General features: G+C 34.8%; 1 protein-coding gene across 3 annotated transcripts in view; it reads right to left on the bottom strand.

The window, feature by feature from the left end:
• Positions 1 to 13267: 13267 nt before the first annotated feature.
• The window catches only part of LOC140135521 (catenin alpha-2-like), a 42371-nt gene continuing 29644 nt past the window's right edge, over positions 13268 to 25994 (bottom strand). For all 3 annotated transcript variants that reach the window (XM_072157056.1, XM_072157057.1, XM_072157058.1), the window contains 4 exons: positions 25452 to 25557; positions 24657 to 24791; positions 23817 to 23942; positions 13268 to 18024 (listed from right to left, as the gene is read on the bottom strand). In XM_072157056.1, coding sequence (XP_072013157.1) covers positions 17863 to 18024; positions 23817 to 23942; positions 24657 to 24791; positions 25452 to 25557 — 529 coding nt within the window. In that variant the 3' untranslated portion in view covers positions 13268 to 17862. The remainder of the gene's footprint in view (positions 18025 to 23816; positions 23943 to 24656; positions 24792 to 25451; positions 25558 to 25994) is intronic.

The following is a 25994-nucleotide window of genomic DNA, read 5'->3' on the forward strand; positions in this document are numbered from 1 at the left end:
ATAAAATATCCTAGCAATACTAGCTTGGTCTTTCTTTTTCATGCACATTTCCCTAGCTTTCTTGTCACTGCCACTTTTTCAAATGCATTATAGCGATATGCATGAGCCTTATGCAAAATTAACATAGTCAATGAATGATTTAACTTTTATCTCATTGATAAGTACTGGTGTGAGTTTGTAACTTATTATGTTAAAACTGATCAGTATTTAAAGTTTTAAAGTTTTTGTGGTGCAGAATGTGACTGGTTTTTTTTCTTCTATGAAATGTGAGAAAGTTGATGTGATACATGTATATATGATATGATGTTATGTATGATATCTATATATTAAGATATGATATCATACATACTGTAATATATCATATCATATATCACATTGTAAGATATGACACAATAATATTTAATGGTTTGGATCGCAGTCGATGTGTAGGCATATCCAAGGTGTCGTCTTCCAGGTTGTTTCGATGGGTGAGACAGTTTGCTGAAGATGGCAGCTATAGATGCTGAAAGCTCTCACCAGTAAGGTATAATATAGTGAACTTTGAATGCCAAGCACATGCAAATGAGAAGCCTGAGAAACTGTGCAAATGTTTTATGCAGGAAATCCACCCTTGTCTACTGTGATGCGCCCTATTACTTGGAATGTCATCAGAGGGCACCGTAACTGCTATCCACCTCATTAAATAGTTATCATTGGGCTCTTCCAGTTGAATTCCATACCCCTATGGAAGACATGACCTTAATTTTCTACACAGGGGGTGTAGATTTCAAATGGAGTCACCCATTCAGGTAACCCCATTTGATATTCAGACTCCCTGTGTGGATTAAGGTTATGTCTTCCAGGGGGTGTATGGATTTCAACTGGAATAGCCCATTTCTGTACAGGAAAACAGTACATTTGTTTATTGTAAATAAGATATACACACATGTAAATATGTAAATGTATATATGTAAAACCCATTATCTATATATATTTTGTATTTTATAAATTTTTTAACATATTTAAAAATAACAAAAATAATAAAATAACAAAAAATAAAATACAAAAATACAAAATGTGAAGAAAATGGCTGTTTTAAGGGATGGCATAAAATCTTCACTCTTTCTCGATTGGCAGGTGAAGGGTTGATGCCATCTTTTTTGTTGCTTTTTAAAGAACATCTTTATGTGGAAAAATTTACATACTTTATGTTAAGTCAAGAACTGTATCAAGTTTTATTTGTTCAGAACATCTTATCAAAATACTACTCGACTTAACTATTAGGCAGTCCAGTATAAGGCGGCACATGACGTCATTGGGCAGGAAAAACCTCCTGTGTCTTTGGCCCCTGAACATGTTTAAAGCAAAAAAATGCTATTTAACCTCTTGGCAATTTTGCTTTAAACATGTTCAGGGGCCAAAGACAGGTTTTTCCTGCCCAACGACGATGACCCCAGCCATTAATCTTTGTTATCTCATACGCCCTGTACAAAGTCATGTGCTATCATTCTAAATGATTTGCTTCATCTATGGTATGTTCTACCATATGTTGGCAGCATGACCTTTGCTTCATTTGTGTAAGAACCATGGTGTAGGTCATGCACCATTTATATTGGACATACTATATAATTCTGGCAATAAGATAACTTGGATATAAAGAACATCAGGTAGTTTTTACGAGTTGCTTCTGATCTTTCAGAAACTTGTTCAGAAAGATGGGGTTTTTTTTTAGATTTTCTTTCAAGTAATATTCAGATATGAATAATATGAATTTGTTTTTCTCTGAATGAGCAGTTTGAAAAAAAAATAGAAAATTGTAAAACTATATAAAAACTAGAAAATACTACAGAAAATATAGACAAAAAAAAAAAAAACCTAGAAAGTACTACAGGAAATATATAAACATACAAAAGTATTTTAACAAACAAGCATATTACCAGCAAGTATATTTGCACAATTTTAAAAATGCAAAAATTAAAGATATAAAGAGAAAAATGGATACCAATTATAAAGTTCTTTATTTGGTTGGTTTTATTTGAATATCCAGAAGTGTGAAAAGGGAGAAATAAAAATACAAAAAATAAAGTATGCCTATGTCAACAAATGCTTCCAGTTGGCAAGTTGTGATACAAGAAAAATGTAGAGGATGATGAAATGCATCACTGAATGTGAAATTGTCACAAGTTTTGTTAATTCCATTTATATCAAGGAAAAAAATAATATTTTGATTTATTTGGATTATTTTTTATAAGCATAGGTTTAATAAAGAAGTTAGTATAATTTATGATTTTCCATGTATAGAACAGGACAAATTGCCTTTAATTTTTACCCTGGTGTTGATGGTGACTTTTGATGGATTATTGTAAAGTTTGTAGCCCTGGCCCACTTTTGATAAGTCATGATGCACAAGCTTGATATGTAGGATGTACTTAATGTGTATGAGAGCAAGTCAATACCTCAGTGAGCACATCATGTGGACTATTTCAGTTGAAATCCATATACCCACTATGGAATACATGGCCTTAATCTTCTACACAAGGAGTGTGGATTTCGAATGGGTTACTCCGTTTGAAATCCCCCCTGTGTGGTAGATTAAGGTCATGTCTTAAACAGGGGGTGTATGGATTTCAAATGGAATAGCCCAATAAATCAAACCTGTATATTTTGTGTAGATGGCAAGTTATTATGCCTTTGGTGAATGTTAATATATTATTTTTTTGTTGCTATACATTATTATTGTATGATATTATGTACAGAGCTTTTTTAAAAATGTACATTTGTAATATAGATTATAATACTGTATAACAGGATATATTTTTGGGGTTTAATTTCCGTACTTTTCACGGTCAACGGGTTAAACAGGCAACTGCGAATTTAAACTCTGCAAAAATGATTTATGCACAAAACAAGTTGGACTTGGACCTGGTCTAACTATGAAGGTTAGACTTAGGGCACATACCACAAAAACAAGCCTGAAAAATGGTTTAAGAGCAGTTACAATCGCAAAAAATTATAAACCCCGCAAGAATAACCCGCTATTCAGTAATAAATATGTATCCGTTTCGTTTGTTTTGTTTTATATGTAAAATTAAACTTGATTTGCTGAAGTTGGAGTCACCATATTTTACATCATGTGACTCTCTAATGAAGTGAATGCAACAAAGATGAATTTACATACAGAATTCCATAGCTATATTGGCGATTCCAGAAACTTGCAGATTTGAATAAGTAATAGCAATGTACAATATTGTATAGTTCCACATTTTCTAATTCTCGGACACTGCATGTACATTTGAAACCAACAAGTGCATCCCACAAGCATTTCACAAGCGCATGATGTGGGTAAACTACACACAACTAAAAAAAAATTAGCCAATCGTTCTACGCAATGTTATGACAAAGCAGCCTATCACTATAAGGTTGTAGCTTCTCCGAAATTAACACAACTGCTTATATTCTCTCGGTCGGACATCCGAGAACATTATCCCCTTTGCACAAGCGCGTGCATAGCAACCAGCTCGAAGAAGGGGAACTGCACATGCGCACACTGGTTTTACAAGGCTTCTTTTCCACTGTGTGACGTTAGCCTGACCGAGAGAATGTGCACCTTTGTCCGAGAATTTATACCAACAATAGCTACACAGAAGTTTCTAAAACTAAAAAGAAATTGGGAAATAGTGGAAAATGATTCGATACTTATGCTTGTCAGCTATGAAATTGAGTAACAGCTTTGTTGTATTCATATGATATCACAAGCAGCCTCATTGCTAATGGCATAGTCCATTACACCCATTCAACAATGTACTTGCATATGGGGGTTAAGGAGCTGTGTGTTAGATGAGGTTGTTTGAGATACTAGACTTTTAACACAACTTGATTGCTATGCACTGCACTACAATTTCATGTGTATGCTATATATTTAATCTTTGCAGTAAATTTATATGCTTCAATCTAAACCATATACAGGTATCTATTTACACATGTATTTAATCAGAATTAATTGTGATTGATCATTAGAAAGATTTGAATTGTGAAAAAAGGTGTTGGCTGAAGAGTAACATCACAGTGCTACAAATGTCTAATGCTTGAATTAGTGCTGGGCCTGGGACACTTCTGTCCCGGGCTTCTTCGGTCCCTCTCTTTTTTCACTTGTGAAAGTTGTCAACTATTCAGATTTGTAGCTTGTTGCAGTAGTACCGACTTGAACTACAAGTTGGTGGGCAGAAAAACCTCATGTGTGTTATTGGACCCTGAACATGTTTAAAGCAAAACCTACAATGTATTCTTTTGGCAGGTTTGTTTTAAACATGTTCAGGGGCCACAATCACATAGGTTTTCCTGCCCAACAACGACTAGTTCATCTCAATGTTAAAAAAAATTGAGTTGTGTACTTGCGTACATATGCCAGTGCAATACTGTAGACATGTATGCAGCTGATTTAATCGTGTGACAATATTTATCAATGTTGACAAATGAAGATAAGTCTGGATGGTAGAAGGTCAGACCAACATAAATTTATCTATAAGGTCAAACCAAGGTAAATTTCTGTAGTTGAACAAGATATGTGTTGCGCAATTATTTTGCCATGTGCAGATTATTTATGTGGTGTTTTTAAAACATGCTTGAAAATATATTTAATAAATAATAATTGGTTTATAAATTAATTTTTGATATAAGTAAAAGATGGGCATTAAAAATGTATTAAACTTTACATATATGGGGAACATGGGCTTGAAAGAAAAAGGAAAACACCCAATGTAAAGTAATAATTTATTGCGCATGAGGGAAATGGTGCAAAATATCTAACTGAGGTTACTGGGGACCATGGGCCTACTTGAGGGAAGATTGATGGAAAATAGTAAGCCCACGGTCCCCAGTCTACGAGGGTAGGTATTTTGCACGATTTCACAAGTAAAGAGCAGTTGATATTTGTTATATAACACATAAAAATATTTCTGAATCCTGTCATTACAAGATTAGGCCTGCAATTTAATAAGCTTATAGGCTAGGCTGGTCGCGGCCGACCACATTAAGCCTGTGCCTATGTTGTTACAGAGTTCTGTGAAAAAGAAGTATTTACTCACTAATCTGTGAAGGTTTACCTTGACTAGTTCCAAAACTAAAATGGAATTGCATCCTCCTTTAAATATGAATTACAGACAATACTGAATTGAAGATTTGGTGGCTTGAATTGATATGACAATGTCGATGCAAGATGCCAATAGTATCTTTATCTCGGCCAATATTTGATGCAGGGACAAAAGTTCCTATAAAAAAGCACTATTGATCAATGGTACTTTTTATGGGAACTTTGTTTACTGCCATGAAATATTGGGGAAATAGTATAAATGTTTCATAACATAATAATGGGTAATCAAATGTCAGAAATATTTTTATGTGGTATATAATAGCTTAGGTTGTATGATTTTATTCATTGCTACCTGTCAGTATTTTGATATAATTTATGTTTAAAATAGCATTTTAATTATTTGCTAATGATTTTTGCGTTAAGTAATTAGCGGTAGCCAATAATATTCTTTGTTTAAATCGGCAACTTTTGTACAGTGCAGCAATTCCATCTATGCTGGTACAGTGTGCTGATTGGTAATTTTATAACAAGACTTTGAAAACAAAAAGAAGTTTAGATGGTAATTTTATATTAACAAGAAGAGATGTATCATTGAAGAGACTAAGTTAAATACCAGAATTGGAGACCATAATCACATATGTAGAAATTTGGCTTACAAGGTATGTATTTTATTTATGTATATTGTAACATTATATTTTCAGTATTTTTGGTTTTCTTTTCTGCTAAAACTTAAAAGAAAGGTATTCTTTACTATATTATGCTACAGCATTAATTTTACTTTCACAGCAGACATTTCTTTTACTCTATCTGCAAAGTTGATTTTAGCATACAGTTTTTCTCAGTTGTTGAATGCTGTGATAACATAAAAGCAGTCATATAAAATGCATTTGCCTGTCAATTCATTAAGTATTATAAAAGCACAGTATATTGGCAGGTTTACAAATTTACATTTTTGAACAGATGTGTTAGCCTATTATAATTCTTAATGGCACCATATGTTGTACTGTAAAAGTGGAAATTTTCACGGCACATTAATTTTCGCGCGCACCACAGCTACCGCGAAAATAAAAACACACAAACATGGTCTTTTAAAGTACAGGTTTATTTAAGAAAACTCAAAATCGCAAAATTAAAAACAAGCAATTTAGTTCAAAATCGACAAAGCTCGAAAAATTCACACGCGCGAAAATTAATACTTTTACAGTATCACATAGGTAATGAATTCATCATTAAATGTCAACCTGTAGTTACTAGCTAGATACCAGTGAATGAGATACATCCATTAATATTATCTGTAGCTAAACTGAATTCAATGCAATTTGTGGATTAAAGTAAAATTGTGTTTATTACCAATACAAACTGGAGTGTAAACAACACACTGTTGTATATTACTGTTTTGGTTAATAAAGTGCAGTTGCAAAAGATGTGGATTGTTTACTGTGTGGTTATTTGTCTCGCTGAGTTTTAATAATTATAGTTCTCTGCGAGATTCTTTGGTTACTACATACCTGTTATGACTGAAGTTGCAGAAAAAAAAGGTTTGTCTCAATTTCCGGCAAAAATAAAAATATCAAAAAACATTGAGACAAACCTTTATTTTTTTGGCCTTATGTCCGAAACAAATAATTTTGACTCCGGTAAATTTGTAGTATGTGACCCGGCAGCACAAACGAGCCGTAAATTCCCTAAATTGTATTCTGAGTTATGGTGTAAAATGTGTACGAAGGTCGTATTCATCGGTCACTTAAGCTGGCGCGACATCTGTCTTATTTTGATAGTCACAACACCAATCAATAATCCTATTATTGAAGTGGATAATAAGCTTCTACCTTAGATGGCTATAGAACTTTTAATAGCTCTGGTCTTTGTTTGCTTTTGCTAAATCCTTTTCAAGTGGTGGGTTATTTGTATAGGTATGCATAACCAACAATTAACAATGAGAGAACCTTCTTAAACCTCGTTGACTTGGGGATGATTTGAAATGACCGCCAATTATGACTGTTTGATATTTATTGCCAGCAATGTGGAAAAAGAGACACACATAGAAACGTAAAAAGCTATAATTTTGTTGAAGGAGCAAAGTTTAACTAACCATAACTCCGCTTCTGGATATCGTTTGAAGTCAAATGATATACCATTTTTAAGTTTATGATGTTTATTTTTTAAACACGAAATAAAACAAAATTGACCGGGGGAGGAATTTACGGCTCATTCGCCGTGGACGGTCACGTATGATTTGTTAATCATTGAAAATGAACATCCATTTTGATGTTTGGCCAAAATAAACATGTTTTGTTTGCATTTTCAGTTGCTAAAACTTCTTGGCAAGCAACTTAATTTTCTTATCAATAAAATGACTTGATAACCCATGATCTACACTATCACACTTTTGTAAAAACAGTGTGACAAAGTAATAAATTACCAGTTACCATGATGGATTATTTTGTGATATTGAGCAGGTGGGCTTATGACAAAGGGCCTATGTTGACCCAAAATTATATTTGTTAGGTCTTTAGGACCAAATCGTAGTTATATTATGTCTTGCTTCAAATGCCATGTTGGATTGTTGGAGTTCGCAGTTGCAGATCACACACACTAACCTAGTACCACGAGGCGTATACATACACATATAGAAGGGCATTTTGTCCGTACACTTGCGATGTAAGTTCATGTAACCGCATAAATGCACTGATTTGAATCTGCCACTGCGAAATCTAACATGGCGTTATATTACTTTTAACTTGAGATGACACACACAGTATTCAATGGCAAATGGCTGACATTTCAAAATATCAGTTCTAAAAACTGCACAAAAAGTAACACAGCTGTTATAAATAAGCCTATAACTAATAATTGTGTTCACAATATTTCAACATAGCAACAAGGATGATTTATTTATTCGCATTTTGATACCCCATTTGTACAATTTCGTTCAATATTAACAACACAGCAGTGTTGCAGCTAGTTGTATTGATTTGAAGTCAGCGCAAAGATAAATGGAGGATTTTATGTGCCACTATGCTAGCATAATAAGCATATATTGCTCGCTGTAAACGGCAACTTTTAAATTTGGGTATCTATCTTTCTTTAAAAGCACTACTGTGTTGTTAATAAATCATCCTTCTTTCTATGTAGAAATATTGTGAACACAATTATTAGTTCTGAAGCTATAGACGAATCCAATTTCACGCATTCCTGCACCTCAATGGCAGCCATAGCTGGGTCCCCGTCGGCTCCATCTCATCTAAAATGTGAAATGATGCAGCCTTGGAGGGTATTTTAAACTGCATTCTATCACCCGTGTTACACGTAGACAAAAGAATGATGATAGTTTACAACACAAAAGAATCTAACATCGAATTTTAAGCGGCTTTAATCCACCCAATTGGGCAGTCACAACACCAGTTTGGTGCTGCGGGGACCCAGTAATGGCCGACCAAATCCTGACCATGACGTGGCTCGTTGGATTCGTCTATAGGCATATTTATAACAGCTGCGTTACTTTTGTGCAGACTTTACTTCTTTATCAATTTCAATGCACCAAGAAATTGGGTTGTTAGCAATATACACCAAACCTGTCATTAATTTGAGCATATGATATACAAAGTAAACGTAAACAAAGTATGTGTAAAACAAGATTCATGCTTTGATTTTAGTATCTTGCTCTTTGTTTATAGTTGCATATTCTTTGTATTTACAAACCATTATTTACACGCTGCGGGCCCACCTTAATTACAAACCGCATAATTCTAATTGTTGTTGTCACTTATTTGTTCCTTTCCTTATCTATTTCACAACTTGTAGGTCAATGTTCATGACCTATTGAAAAACTCAAGGTCTATAACCGAAATTGGTTTGCGACAGTTGGGAAGTCCATGTTTGCAAAGTGTAAATACATTATATAAGCTAAAATTCAAATATTTAGAGGTTAATGACTGCGCACCAGTTAACAGTGAGGTTATTGTGAAATATCTAAACATTGTGCTTTGGAACCGATGGATATTCCGAGGTCTAAAGCACAATGTTTTGATATTTCGCAATACCTGAAAATAACTGATGCAAAGTCATTAACCTCATTCATAACCGTCACTTTTCCGTTATTTTGTTGTTTTCATATTATTATCATATCATAGGAAATGCAGATACAGTGCTCCCTTTGATGCATGTTTCCAATTTACCTGAATGGTTTTGATTGGTACAAAATAAACAAAGTGTGTATTCCTATAATTCATAAGGGGCACACCATTTGATTTCCAGGGGGAGGCATGGGAGTTTTTGGAGAAAAAAAAAAAACATAATTCAGACAATGTAACACAGAAGAGAAAAGTTTTGTTTATTTTCATATTTATTGCTATCTAGCAAAAAATGTTTGCAATATTAATAATACAAATAGTACAATGCTGGATGGGTTGTTGAAATTACTGCCATTTTAAATAAATCTACACATATCAAATAAAAACAACTTTTATGCAGGGGAGGTTTCTGTTTTATATCAATATTTGTTTTGATTAAAATCAAATTTCTGCGGCAAAAGGTTTATCTAGCCTGGCAATCTTCCCAATTCAGAGAGACATATTTCTCTGAGTTTTATAGAATGGCTGTTAATTGTTCTATGTCATCGGGGGTATGCCCAAGAACCTTCAGGGAGGGGGGGGGGGGGGGAGTGCACATGGGGACCCTGGAACTGAGCAACAAAATGTGCCCAAAATAGGATAATTAAGTTTGTCATGTTTTGACAAACAACCCCACCTGCAGACGACTAGAGCTGGCAACATCTCCTGCAGATGACTGTGGCCCACACAACAGCCTTGTTCAACCTGGCAGCGATCCAGATTGGCCGCCTATGTGTTTTATCTGTTGGTCACGCAAACAAATAAAATTTCTATTTGTTTGTGAAATTTTTGTGTGATTATGTGTTAAACCAATGGCGAAGTCAATAAATATAATATGATGCCCTCTTTGGAAATATTTTCCACAGGGGGAGTATGTTTTTCAAATGTAATGTCAGGGTTACCCATACTCCCTCTTTATTATGGCTTTACCTATATCTTCCACAACTGGAGTGAGAATTTCAAATGGAAGTTACCCAAATGTCTATTCTATTTCAAACTCATACTCCCTCTGTGGCAGCCATTTCCCAAATCTTTCACAGGGGTAGTGTTGGTTTTAAATGTAAGAGCCCAATATCCTGGTGACTGAGCTTCTTGGTCTTGCTAGGAAACCTTATCACCTATGTGCATCATCAGTGAGGTCAACTACTGATGGTGTATTTTTAAAATTCTCACATGATGACAGAGAAATTATGTTTCAGTCATCCCACATAACATTTCAAGCAAAAAATACAACAACAAAAACACGCCAAAAAAACCCAAATCATCAGAACTTACAGTTCTACTGAACATATTAAATAATTTTCATAAGGGTTCTAAATAATGTTTTTGATTTTTGGCCCCTCAACATTTTTTTTCCAATTAAAACTAAGCATTACGACATGAATGATAATCTAAGTAATTGGTCCAACCCATAAAATATTTCAGACTATAAATATTAATGTGACAGTAATATTTCAACAACAAAGACATTCCAACATTGTTTCAATAAAATATTTGGTTTACAAGCTACAAAGATTGGACCTTTCCCACTGTACAAAATATAAATTAAGTAAGACTTACTTGTATAATTATGGCCGGCTTGAAACAAAATACAGCAATTGACCTTTTCGATAAATCCCATAATTGTTTGCGGTTAGACCTGTGATGTCATCACGCCGATGTGCACATTGTTACTGCGCACTTCACGGCTTTGAAATGCAGAGTGACATTGTTTGCTAAATGATGTGCATATCGGCGTGATATCAAATGATGACATCTCAGGTCTAACCGCAAAGACTTGAGGGATTGAACAAAATACGGCAATACACTTACATGTATGTTACAAATCTACAAAATAAGGAGGTTCAACAGCAGCGTCAAAAATCAGGTAAAATTTTCAAGGACCATTTCATGAGACCTAATGAATATTGAATCTGAATATCTACGCACCCTCATCACTTTTTACACTCTAATTCCAAAATTGGCTTATGTTCAACAGTTCATTAAAGAATTTAGCAGATGTAATGGTTATTTATCTGCAATTTTGAAATAAGCAAATAATTTTCAAGGGCATTCAGGCCCTTAATAGGTCTGAAAATCTATGGCCAAATAACAATTTTAACAAACTTTTAGACTAAGGGCCTGGTAATGTTTTAAAGATTTAAAGAAGTGGTGCTATATTCAAAAAGGTGATTACGCACACCCGTTTAATGAATTCTATAAGCTAACACAGCCAGTTCTAACTCATTCCTACTGCCTAAGCTACCAGTCTCAGCCAGGCTTTTGTTACTGGTCTGCAAGTCTTCCTCTTACAAATTTGATCATTAAACTCATAAATCCTAATTAGGTCTGAACAAAATGATTTTTTTAAAAACATAAACCAATTTGTTCAAGTGTACAACTTTTTCTTATTACTTGAAATATATATTAGGTCAGCATTTTTCTTGAAGGGGACCTATTAAACATCTTCCCAGGTTCCTGTGATATTCCCCAGGGTAATATTCATTACCACAGTCTGATATTGGAAGACTGTTGAGTCTACTAATCATAAAATAAAACAATTTTACAATATCACACTTTAACCTAATTATGCAATTCTTCATATTACATGTAATGATACACTTCACTCTTAGTGTTTTGACAACTGTTTACGTCTATCATGAAAAATGCAAACATGAAATTCCTATATTGGAAATTATGCTACTAAACATGATTTCTTTGGTTTAAAATAATATTGGAATAAATAAAACGCAACTAATTATGATAAACGCCAATTCAATATATATTTGTGAATATTCTGACTTCACTTCAACTGTGTCACAGGTCAACATTTCAGGGCCAGCCAATTAGGCCTAACGATACATCTTGAATGAGACGTGATACTGTAGCCGTACAAATAGTAAATCCAGAAATTCAAAATAGAATGTAAAATACTTCGATACAAATAGGGCAATATTTGGATGCAGATGTTAATATATTTGAGACTTGGTCTGATCTTTTCAGTAAATACTAATTGTAATTCTTAGCCAAGATCAAAAACTAGCCGTGCTTGCAGCTCCATGATAAACAAGTATAGCACAGTCCAGAGGATTCCATACATGCGCCTTACACTGCATACAAGCTTTAGACAAATTGTATGCTACACAGATGCAACAGGTACATTCTTGGCCAAGAATGACCTAATTCACCAGTAGTATTGAATGAAATCATGAAATTGACATGATGCCAAAATAACAGAGAGAACAATAAAATGAATTAGTTTAATTCTGTCCCCTGTACCTTGCAACCACTCATATTAATATTCCAATTCTGTTATAATTATATAAATATTGTGTTTTACTTGGCATACTGGATCAGGTGCAGAAATATATTAGCCATAATACAATAGGGCACAAGGTTTTGTAGATTGCATTGGTCTGATAAAGATAGGGAAAGCACATGTTAGTTTATATACCATAATAGGTGATTATCAACCTTGTAATATTCTAGTCCTACTTATTATTATATACATGTATATTAGAACAAACAAGGAACACATACGTTCAATTTTACAAGGAGTTTGAATCTTTCCAGTAAGTTAGTGGATAATTAAATCTGGTCAACCAGAAAAACTCACATTTTGGTCAGATGGAATCACCGACGTTTCGGCCAAAACCTTTGGCCTTCAGCTGGGTGGATGATTTAGGGTCATCCGAGGTCAATCGATGAGGAAGTTGCTTGATGACCCGATCCCAACCATGTGACAGATTCACTCTAACGCCCGCTCCTGTTGAGTGACGGTTGTTCGCTCATACCCACACTGCTTCTTTGACTCCCGTTCGAACCAACGGGGTTCACGATCCACCCAGCTGAAGGCCAAAGGTTTTGGCCGAAACGTCGGTGATTCCATCTGACCAAAATGTGAGTTTTTCTGGTTGACCAGATTTAATTATCCACTAATTGATCAAATCCCAGATGACTGAAAGTATACACAGTGTCTTTCCAGTAAGGTCTCCTCCATAAATCTTTCTTTTGACTTCAAACCTAGTTGCTGGTGATTGATATATATCTCACTTCTGTTTGCATTTAAACATTCCTTCAAAATTGGCTGTTCCATTTGACATTCACCCCCCGTGGGAAACATTCCTTCAAAATTGGCTGTTCCATTTGACATTCACACCCCCTGTGCAAATATTTCTTCAAAATTGATTATTCCATTTGAAATCTACACACCCCTGTATATGACACTGCTATCACAATTCCAGTTGAACTGTATGGCCAATTCTGTGTGGTTTATGTTAAAATTCAACTGAAAATGGACACATTGTTTGAAATTCCAAAATCTTCCACACCTTTTTATTGGATGTATGGAATGGCTGATACTGCTGCATTTTTCACCAGGTTCACAGTTGCAAATAATAAAGGAGACAATCAGTTGCATTTGGTTAGAATTCTACAGTCTTCCTAAAGGGGTGTGGATTTCAATTCCTCTCTCTGGCAAGCAAGCTTCTTGTGAGACTTATTTAAGGGATCAGATAGCAACGTTTGCACAGTATTTTTTAATAATTTGCCATAAAATTTGTATTATATCACAAATTTCAAAAAATCAAAATAATTTGATATCAGAAGGACATTCCTCATATTCAGAATGCAATTTGAGGTGTCAAATGTGCTCTTACATCCCATAAAAAATACTGTGCAAACATTGTTATCTGCTCCCTTAAGTTGAATGCTTAGACCAACTTGTCAAAGTTCTATCATTATGTCATTTACCTCATCAACATTTCTCACACAAAATGTGATACTAAACTTAGAGAATTTTGACTACAACCATTAAGTTGAATACATGGAACCTCATTACTTATTCAGATATGCCAATAATAAACTTGGTCATATCACCCTAAGAATGTGGTGGCCATCTTCATACAGACAATATTAATATACATATGGATGACATCTCATGTTTAAAGCCTTGTATTATACAAATGCTGCTAAAATGAATACATTTACATATTTCAACATTTGGAATACATAATTATTATTTCAAGATTTCTAACAAAGTTTTAGCTTTAAAAAAATTGCTTCATGTCCCTCAAGTAACAAAGGGAGGATGAGTCATTTGGGAACTTAATTTTTTTAAATTACTTATCAATGAGTTTGTTTAAAAATTTGGTCATGAAAGTTTTCACCCAGCACTAAAATTACCTGTCTCTCAAAATTTGAATATGCACACATTTTTATGCTTGTCATAGTATTTTATAGATCTTATTAAAATGGTTACTGCATATTGGATTGATCAGAATGCAAAGTATTTTACAGGCAAGAATCAAGGAAAATATTACATTACTACTTGAATGGTACTAACTGAAAATGATGGACCCTTCTCTGTGATGACAAAGATGTTACCAAGGTAACATCGAACCCACTTATAAACTATATGATTGTTTTAAAAGAAATGTTTTTAGGTTTGTATGATTTGATTTGGTCTGTGACTTGATTTATCAATAACATAAAAAGACATGTTTATTTTCATGACAGGCTTCAATGTAATCACGGTAACATATGTGAGTTTCATCATAGATAATGGCCCTGATGCATTTGGTATTACTGTACGGGAGAAGTATGAATTATTATAATTGTGTTAGACAGCTTGTGTGACTAGGAATGGTATATCATAAATATAAAAGGGCAATTATTTGTGACCCAGCATGAACAAATGAAGCACATTGAAAGAACTATCAAAATGGATATAATACTAATTTACATTATTGGCGTCTGTTATTTTGTGAACATTTGAACTAAAATTTGATACCTTGTTGCATCAAAAGTTTGGATGATCTAGAAGTCACACTTTTGTCAATTTCAAATATAAGTTTCAAAGTCTGAATTGGTTGATAAATTGATTGAAAAAATACCAAACTAAATCCTCAAACTCCAATTCCTTTCAACATTTTCATGAAAGGGAGATTTGCACATGCATCAAAGTTCATTACTGACAATTCAACATATTTGACTTTTAATCATGTGATTTTCACCTAGAAGTGCCCCTATATTTGGTAGTGCTGGGTCACATTTTGTAACATTTTAATACTTTTTACACTAGTAAATTACCTTGTATTCTGCAGTCTGCAAACTGGTATTAAGCTATGCTAACATTAGAAATAAGTCACTGTGACTCTTATTTTCCAATGGTATGATAAGGTGGATAATTCAAGGATACAAAATTACAAAATGCTTAATTACTGTATTCATAAAAACAATTAAAATTTATCTTACTACATTCAGTTTATGATCAACAAGTATTTCACCAACTCTTCACTAACTTAATCTACGTTTTATTTGACATGAAGTCGTTTATTTTATCGTCAGATGGCTTTGCAAGTTTTTCGAGTTTTCATTCGTAAATCGAAGCATTTTTCGCAGCAAGGATAAGCTGTGGGTACCATTAACACAAACCAATTCACCACTCAAAAAACCACAAGCTTCAACTACACCACCATCTGGATTTACAGAATATTTATGAAAGTGAAAGTTTTCAATTTAGTTTCCAAATCCAAGTTTTCCGAAGACACCAGCTGTTTGTTAATGACCCAGTTTATAATAATATTGCGGGTCATCACACAGCTGTTGGGCCTTGCACTTACAATACAGTCTGTCCACATAGAAGTACAAACCAAATCTGTGGCATCGGGGTCGATGCCTTGAGTCACACATAAAGAGCGTGGTGCTCGGCAAGTGCAAATCGCACATCAGTTGGAGCGCCAAAGAAGCATACACACGCATTGCACTGAATAATTATTCTCATACCTCCAGTTTCCGACTTCTATTTACTTTGTACTTCTATGTGGACAGACTGTAGTTGAGCTTTGCGCTATGCATATCACTGGCGAGTGGTTATGTGAATTTACATGAGCGTCAGGACGTTTGTGTATGCACCTTGCGCACATAACCTGGTTTTCTGAACATCTTCGATATTCATTTCGAAAGGTCTATTGGCCAAAACTACACTACTTGATTATTATAAAGGTATCAATTATACCATCAGTAGACTTCAGTAAATTTTAGAAACAAGCCTCAATGCAATTCCCAAGCCCATCGTAAGATATGGGAATTTTTTATGTTGGATTTGTAAACTTACAGTTGATTAAGTCACTTATGCTGTCTAGTAAGAACCACTACCCTACCCCATTCATAAGCCTGCTGATGTGTCATCCGAATCATCGGGACTTGTTCTTACACTGGTGCATCATGCTCGCAATGTCAGAGCATCCTGATCAGAGAGAACTAAAGCAGTTCTAGCTGAAGCCCGTCATACCTCTTGCTGCTGCGGCATGATGTATGAGCCAATCACAAGCCTTGATTGTGTCCTTTAGTCTGCAATGCGCATGTGTGACGCAAGTAGCATAACAGTGTGAAACCAGCATAAGTCTTTATAACATCCAGATAACTCATTGAGATAAATCATGGATAATTTTTATGTCGTGAAACAAAACTATATAGTTGAAAACTTTCACTTTTAATATATACTTCATTCATTATCTATAGGTCAACTAATGCATTGAAACAAAATGGTATTTTAAACCTGATAATTTTGCAGATGACCCATCTCAACTTGTCATTTTTTTGTTTGGTTTAATTTCAAAGAAGGTAAACTTTTTGGGAAAGATGAAAAGTTATTGGCTCCTTCTTTTGATACATGAAGGCACCTCAAGGTATCTCAAGGTTGTGGGTTCGAATCCCTGCATGGTCAATGTGTTAATGTGTTATGACCTTAGACAAGGCTCTTCACCCCTATTGCCTCTCCCACTTAGGTGCACAAATGGGTACCAGCTTCAATACCGGGAAAGTAAAAGACTTGTGGTAGAGGAGGTGTAGCAATCCCCCAGCAGCAACATTACACAGTGTAGTCTGGTCCAATCACTTCGAAAGAGAGATGAGCACTCCTGCCTGTTAACACAGGTTCATCCCCATAACCTTTACCTCACATGTAGATATTTAGTAGCTGGATATCTATGCATAATTGGCAATCAAGCTTGTTTGCATAAAAATAAGGTCTTGCAACATCCTGTTTCATATACATTAAGCAAACCAAATCTTATCACAATGAACAAAGTATACATGCATCACAATGTTTAAATTTCACTCAATTTGTTCAATTACAATGAATACAATCTATAGCATTAGGAATTTGTAGTATCATAAATTACAAACCACAGGGATGCAAATAATTAGCCTTTAGACCTTCCATTAAAGGTCATAGGTTAAATGTTAACTTCCTAGCAACGCTTCCTATTATTTTAATCCAGAGACAATCAATGTAAGACATAGTGAATCAAGCTATAATTACGTAATTCAGACCCATCACATTTTATGTTGGCACTCCGAGGTTTGAAACCACATGCCCATTTCAAGTAAAATTCAAAATAACAGTGACTAATTACTGTCAGTATTTTTTTTTACTTCCTGGAGAAGTTATCCACACTGAATAATCACAATGTCTATGTATGCTCAAATATAAGCGTTTGTTTCTTGAAATTAGAAACTGAAGATTTCAGATCTCAAAGCAGGCCTAAAATGGGAAATATTGTTTTTGAGGCTCATACAAATGTGTCTATTACTATTAGCCTTGTGTATTTGGCCTATTTATGTGTATTTCAGCAGATTTGCATCCCTGTAGTCAACTACAGCATATATAAGCGGATATATAGCACACACACACTGAATTTAGAAAGCGTCTTTTTCTCGGAACTTGCTAAGCTCTCTGACTGGGTTGATATGTTGTTTTTTCTGTCCTTTCCTGACTCGGGCTGCTACCTCTTCTGGGATGGTTCTGTGAACCAGAGGCTTCTTTTCTGGAGCCTTCATCTTCCACTGTACAACAGGCGACTGGAAGTAAAAATCAAAGAAAGCATAATGTTAAAAACGTTTCATTATTTTCATTCTTCACACCATCTGGTTCCCTTTAAGAATTCATGCAGTGGTCCATCATTATGAGAATTTGTCATTATATTGTTCAGAAAAGTTGGTGTTGCATTTCGTCACTGGGTGGGAAAAACCTTATGCTTTTTGCCCTTGAACATGGATGAAGCAAACCATTCAATATAAACTCTACACCTACAAGGCTTTATCCATTTTCAAGGGCCAAAAGTAAATATGAGGTGTTTCCTGCATGCACTTTTGGCCATTGAACATGGATGAAGCAATCTCTTCAATATAAAATGTACACCTACTAGGCTTTATCCATGTTCAAGGGCCAAAAGTACATATGAGGCCAGTGACGATTTGAAAATTGAAAATTTAGTTTGCATAATGTTAAAAATGTTGAATTTTATTCTTCTACCCACCTGGTTCCCAAATTTAAAATCAATTCATACAGTGGTCCATCATTATGAGAATTTGCCATTACATTGTTCAGAAAAATTGGTAATACTATGGTATTGCATTGAAAATTCAAGATTTCAAAAGATTATTTTTTTTAAAGTTTGCTTTTCTTGTGATTCACATGTGACAACTGGTTTGGGTTATAAATAGTGGTGAGATCACTGAGTTTTACAGAATATTTATTTTGTTTGCTTCTTTATTTTTATGATACCTCATTAATCATTGACCCATTTCCAGATTAAGGACTTGGGAATCAAAGACTAAATAATTTTTCTTGCATGTACACTCATCCCTGCCATCCCGTCAGCTTCGCTAAGGAGGATTGAGCAGTATTCAAGAAGAAGAAGACCCCTCTACGATTTTGGACAAATTTGGTCAGGGTTTTGTTGGTACTATAGGGTATTAAACCATGGCCTGTTTTGAACACCTACTCTGCGTAAGTTACAAAAATGCCAATACGTGAAATATTGGTAAATTTGTATGGTATAAATATTATGCTGGTTCAGCAAATTACTCAGTACAATCTCATTACAAAATGCACAAAATGCTTGTTTCATTTGCTATGAAATAACATGATAAAACATACAGAAGAAAGAATACATTCAGCAAAATTGCATAAGATTATAATAATTAGTATGATGGTGCTTAAAATGCATTGACTGTAAGATAGAGATTTGCAATGTTAAGTGAGATATACATTGAAACATATATGGTGTTAATTTCTTATGTAATATCCCTGTTTATACCATGCCATGCTTCATGACATGCAGAGTTAACACAGTGATATCCTTGGTCAGGTCAGCAACCATTCAAGCATTCATTTTCATTCCGCAAATGCTTTGTTTACCCCAACATCCTTGCTGATCAGTGCATGAACTTCTGCATCAACGATAATATCTTACTCTGTCTCTATTTTAAACAGTAAAATACAAAATACTTGACGTCACTTGACTTGGACTGATTTGAAATACAATTAACAGATGTACAACAAAGTGACTTTAAGACCAACTCATGCAGTTACTGAAACGTAACCATTCAATTAATATTGAAGGATGGCAGTAGTGGTGGAAGAAGTGATATCATAGCTTATTCTATTGCCCACATAAATGTCTCTAATATGGTTTTGCGAACGTGTAGTTGAGTCACCAACTTGAGTCATCTGGGGCTCGGGTCACCAACTTGAGTCATCTAGGGCTTGAGTCACCAACTTGAGTCATCTAGGACTTGAGTCACCAACTCGAGTCATCTAAGACTTGAGTCACCAACTCGAGTCATCTAGGGCTTGAGGTTTGACTCAAGTTGAGTCATTGGGACTCAAGTCAAGTCAAATCTTTGGGTCTAAAATTAGAGGTTAATAACTGTGCATCGGTTATTTGGAGGACATTGTCAAAAATCTAAACATTTTGTCTTTGGAACCGAGTGATATTCCGAGGTCCAAAGGCAAAATGTTTAGATTTTTCACAATGCACGACATATTACCGATGCAGAGTTATTAACCTCATTCATAACCATCACTTTCATCTCTTCACTTTATAAAAACAACACACAATTTTCCTCAAAAATAAACAACTTTCATGTTTTGCCTTTCCAAAAATCGATCAGGCTAAAACAGGATAACCAATAACAGAAGTGCAAATCACAATCTGTGCAAATATGGTAGAGCACAATCCAAATATGGCGGAAACGCTCTCGCAATTTATTCGACTGCACGCACCAAGGTTACTAATATTTACGCTGACGGTGCGGAGGTCCACTGTCGAATATTATTAACCGCGTTCAGCGTTTGTATTTTGGCAAATAGATAAAAATGATTGGATTGCATGTATCACATATATTAATGAGGTTATGAATTCAAGTCAAGTCACTGGAGTCTCGAGTTTTGAGTCCCATGGTTTGAGTACAAATCATTCAAGATTTGAGACAAGTCTAGTTATTCAAGTTGAGTTGTTACAAGTCCGTCAGGTTATCCCTCATTTTATTGCTTTTGTTTTCTCACTTTTCTTTCACTTTGTTTGCCTTGTTACTCACCCTTCTTCCCTTCACTGCTACACCACCCGTAAATGGCTGCGGGATGATGACAGTGATTACAACAATGATATCAATGCTACAAATACACCCAATTAAACTGCTAATGCCAAGTTGTGCATCAGTACACAATTTACATACTATTACATGTTTGCTTTGTGTACTTGTTTCATTATGTGCCTATGGTGCTATGCTCAAGTCAATTTGGGTGGGCACTTATTTTCTTAATTGTTTGCAAGCAAAAAGAAAAATCTACACTACTCATCCACCACCCTCTGGGGCTGTCCAAGAGTGCACCACCATTGGGATATTCCAGTTGAAATCCATACACCCTCTATGGATGACTTGACCTTTATTTTCCACACAAGGAGTGTGGATTTCAAATGGGGTTACCTGAATGGGTGATTCCATTTGCAATCTACACTCACTGTGTGGGAGATTAAGGTCATATCTTCCATAAGGGGTGTATGGAATTCAAATAGAATAGCTCATTTGGTCAAGTCAGGCAAATTAATGGGTAAGAGGTTAATAATAATAGTTTGCAAGTCACTGCTGGGGTGGACTTAGCGTTTAATGGAAAGAATTATGGAAATCTGGTGTCTTTACATTGCAAGTCATTCTTCTTGACATCATTTGATTGATATACATTGATATACCCTCTTTCAGGTAAAAACAACGGTTAAAGCGTGAGACTCTACCCTTGTTTTTACAACTGAATATAATAAATATGTTATAATTGAACACTTGATAAAAAAGAAGCAATAAGAAAAAAATCCTTAAAAATTGCAACAGGAGCCCAATGAGACCTAAATATACAATTTTACCTATCGAATGAGTACTTTTATGAAGACATTATTTAACAAGCAGCAGACAATAATTTCGGAGTTTGTTAAGTTCTTAGAATGTTTATGATTCTTAGACGAAATCACAAACAACCCCAAATACCTTTAGTCTTACGATCTTGTATTTGAAAAACATACAAATTCAATCATTCTTTGTCAGTAAAACATGTATGTAAGCAGTTCAACTATTACATATGTATTAATTATTAATTAATGTTAATATTCTGATCAATTGTTTTTTAAGGATTAACCTTTAGATCTAATTTTGCTTTAATATATGTTCGATTGATATGAAACTTGGGTTTATTTCTTGTATATTTTGCAATATAGTTATTAATTCAAATTTTATGTTTTATACATCCTGCATATTTTGCTATTATTCTAATTGTGCATGCCTTTTACATCTATATATAGAAATCAAATTGATTAGATCAAATGAGGAGACAAATGCCATGGAACTAGCCAGCTGATGGTACAAGCCCTACTTCCTGACATCAAATTTGAATAAAAAACAACAGCTGGTATTTTGTTGAGTAAATGCAAGAACATGAAAGCTGCTTCATGCAATATACATTCTTACAGGTCATCATATTGTAACGTATTAATTGCCATTATATTATTCCTGGTGACCATGGGCATCAATCGGGGGCAATAAATCCCCACCTGTCCCACCTGACCCATTTTTGTTATTTACAGCCACTTTTTGACAATAGACCAATTTCCCTTCACATTTCAAGCCGGATTAGCCCTAATGCTAGTGACCAATAACTAATCCACAGCCCCAGATGTTAATACATAGAATATTTTGTTCAACCTAGTATTGTAGAATAAGTCTTATGTATGTTAGTATGCAGTGAGCTGCATTCTCAAATCATATCTGCTCAGACTGTCACAACATTTTAAGAAAATTTGTTGAAAACGTATCTCATGCATAAAGCATTTAATGATCTTGTGTAGTACTGTATTTCCCATGATAATTCTATTCAAAGTACATCCATTTTATGTTTGTATGTAAGTAACATTGGAATTTTATCTCCGCATCATTTTTTTGTGTGTGTCTTGAGCGACCATCAAGGTGGGTTTGTGCACACTATAACTTGTTTTATTATTATTAAAACTGGTTGGTCAAACATTTTTCATATAACGTTTTGTACCTTATATTAAGGTCTATCACTAAGTTTTGAATAATATGGGTTTGGATTTAAAAAATGTGTATGACATTGGACCATTGGCCCATAGACGAATACGGTTGTGAGACCATAAAGGGTTGAGGCTACCATATTTTGTTCATATCATCTAAAAGAAATATATCTTAGTCAGGGCTCGAATTTCAGGGAGGCCACCAGAGCCATTGCCTGCCCCTTTTCAATTTTGGCCTTGGTGCCTTAAATCTTTGTTTAACTGATCAAGGCATACTTCATCACTAGTTGGCCTTGGTGCTCTTCTTTGTCTTTGCCCAGTGGCCTTGAAAATGGGTGCCCCAACAAATTTGAGGCCTGATCTTGGGCCTCAATGTTTTACTGAGCATATGAGAGAACAATGAGCTTTCTCCTAAGCTCAAATCTCAATTTCGATTGGGTAAGCTGAGGCCGTCAATTGCGTCATCCCTCTTTAATGAGAAAGAAGTAAGATTTATTGCTCATCTGCAAATGGAAGCTATTGATTATGTTAACACACAGAATTATCTTAGACTCACATGACATAGGGCTATCTGAAAGGACTTCCTGAGATAATTGATAGCATAGGATAGTGTATGGGCTATTCCAGTTGAAATCCATACTCCCCCTATGGAAGACATAACATTAATCTCCCATACAATGAAGGGGTGAAGGTTTCAAATGGAGTCGCCCATTCAGGAAATCCCATTTGCAATTTACACTCCCTGTGTGGAAGATTAAGTTTATGTCTTACATAGGGGGTGTATGGATTTCAAATGAAATAGCCTAATGGAGCTACAGGAGATAACTCTCCCACTTCTAACAGTGCATACTGATAACCTTTAGTTAACCCTATGGGCATTATTGCCTTCTAACAAAGCCCTTGCTTGGATACTTACACAATATAATTATCTGAGTAACCAATCAATAGAGAGCTTTTAGATCTCTTATCAATTCCACTTAGTAATGTAATTTACATGTGTGACTATGCTGGTAAGATTTTCAACCAAGTGTGATTTCACTCCATGGTAAAATTGTCAAGATTCAAAATGATTTTCCAAGAGTGAAATCAATGTATGACCATTACAGTTGATCAAACATGTGATGAAAATTCACTCTTGCAAACGAAAACCAAAAGTCACATGAACAACCCAAGCGTCAAATACAAGGGTAAAAATACTTCTGTCATTGCGTTAACAACATTACTGTGCGCCTGTATTTATACCCCACACCTAAATAGATAACATACATATGTTATGTTTTCTAGACTTACATTGACACTGCCTTTCTTTTTAAGCCTGTTGTATTTAGTTGAAGCTACATAGGAAGCCTTGACTGTCAGAACCACCGCTGCCATAAGATTCTTGGCTGCCGTGATCAGAGAGGTAGCACTGTCCAACTGGCAAGAAGAAAAAAGTTACAAATTTAAATATGATGTAATTACTTTAGATTCTTGCATATTACAAAGAGCTGCTGATCACTTTGATCCAGGACACACCTTTATATAGTGTCTCGTCTCAAGTTGACAGATTATAATCAGTGTGCTTATGTAGTTGCGCCGCCAGCGTACGGACAAATCGTCCTTCTACGCACCCCGTGTGGAGATTCAAGTTGTGTCTTCCACAGAGGGTATATGGATTCAACTAGAATAATCTAATGAATTCTTACTTATAAATTTGTAGTGTGACAGAGGGGAGCTTTATGCATGTTGGCATTCCCAAAATCCATACTATTCACAATGTTATTACATTTAAAAATAATAATAATAATGCATGTGTCGTTTTTTGTTGTTGCAATATCACCTCAATTTGTGAATGAAAATAAACACTTACACAATATATCATGAAAAATATTTGCTAAGTCTCCTGATCTGATTACTTTTAACACCTCTGACACTACCACCTTTCTTACAGAGCCCCTGATTGGCTAATTACATGATATAATCATCAAATATCAAATTAAAGCTTTTAATCTCTTTGCTAATGACTTTTCTTACAATACCTTTGATTGGATCAATACATGATTTAACCCTCTTTGTAACCAATCAAAATAGTTCTTAGAGGCTGAATTACCAGTAGTGTCTATGGGGTGAAAGACAGTGTTTGCGACTTACCCCAGATAGGACAAGCTCTCCACTAATATTCTGGATTTCAGATTTGACCTTGCTGGTGATGTTAAGCTGATGTACATAGAGAGATATCCGCTGTAAGTATGCCAGAAGATCCTCCTTGGATGCGGAATCGGGACACTTCATGAGGAAAAGAAATAATTCCATTACTTGATCAAATACGATATAATGCAAATTGATGGACATGGAATAATTTGGAATTTCGGATTGAGTGTCCATCAAGACAAATTTACAGCATTTAATTTGGAATGCTGACATGGTCGATGCATGTACATGGCAGACGCCCATTTTATAGAGGTACAACTCTGATTAGAGGATGTACCACATGTTGTTGCTTAATGATAAGATTTTATTTTACATATTTTGATGAAGATTTTCAAACTATATTTTAAAATAACAAAATGTTCAAGTAATAACAAATCTAATGGGGACAATTTTGATATAAAATTGGATTGATTGAGCCCATATTTATTGGTCGAGATATGAATTTTAAAATATTGGACGAGACGTAGTTACGTCCAATATTTTAAAACTCATAGATTGACCAATAAATATTGGGCGTAAAGCATCCAATTTTATCATTATTATGTTTTGGGTTCTATATTTTCACACACTTCATCAAAACATAATAATGTACAAAATTGTACTTTAAATAGTTATGACCTTCACTCAAATAATATTACTAACATTAAGTGAATTATTCATTTAAACACTTCAAGGAGGAAGGTCCACATAACTGAATTGACGACATGAGTTTTGCATGGTAATTCTAAAGCTTACCTGATCAGCAATAGTCCTAGACATTTTGTCGAGTTTGGATCCATTCTCTGCAATCCTCTTAGCAGCTCTAATCACACCCATAGTACTCTTCAAAGGTCCACGACCACTGCAATTTATAAAAAGTAACTTAGCTTGTCAGTCTAAAGACATGGAGGGAAAAATTGTTTACCTCTGCATTATTTTGCCATGTGTACGTCAAACTTTTTTTATTTAGAGTGTATGATTGTTCATGTGACATGTCCAAACATTTATAACGATTAAGCTTAAGGATGCGAATCATTAATTGATTTCGAGCATTTACAGATAAATGCCGGAGGTACTCTATTTTGGTCTCTGTGGATGACAAACCAATATGGCAAATTTACCATAGGGTTATTCACTTTGTCAGTCAAATCACGCAGCCAACAAAGCGGATGGAGTGGTTAAGTTGTTAATTCCTGGTGAACACAAAAACTACATTTTTAAATTGTTCTGACCAGTTTGTGTTTTTTTTTATTCCAGGTTTCAAACAGCTGCACATTAAAGCCTATTCTGCTGGTCCGA

Source organism: Amphiura filiformis, chromosome 16 (genome assembly GCF_039555335.1).
Source record: "Amphiura filiformis chromosome 16, Afil_fr2py, whole genome shotgun sequence".
Lineage (NCBI taxonomy): Eukaryota > Metazoa > Echinodermata > Ophiuroidea > Amphilepidida > Amphiuridae > Amphiura > Amphiura filiformis.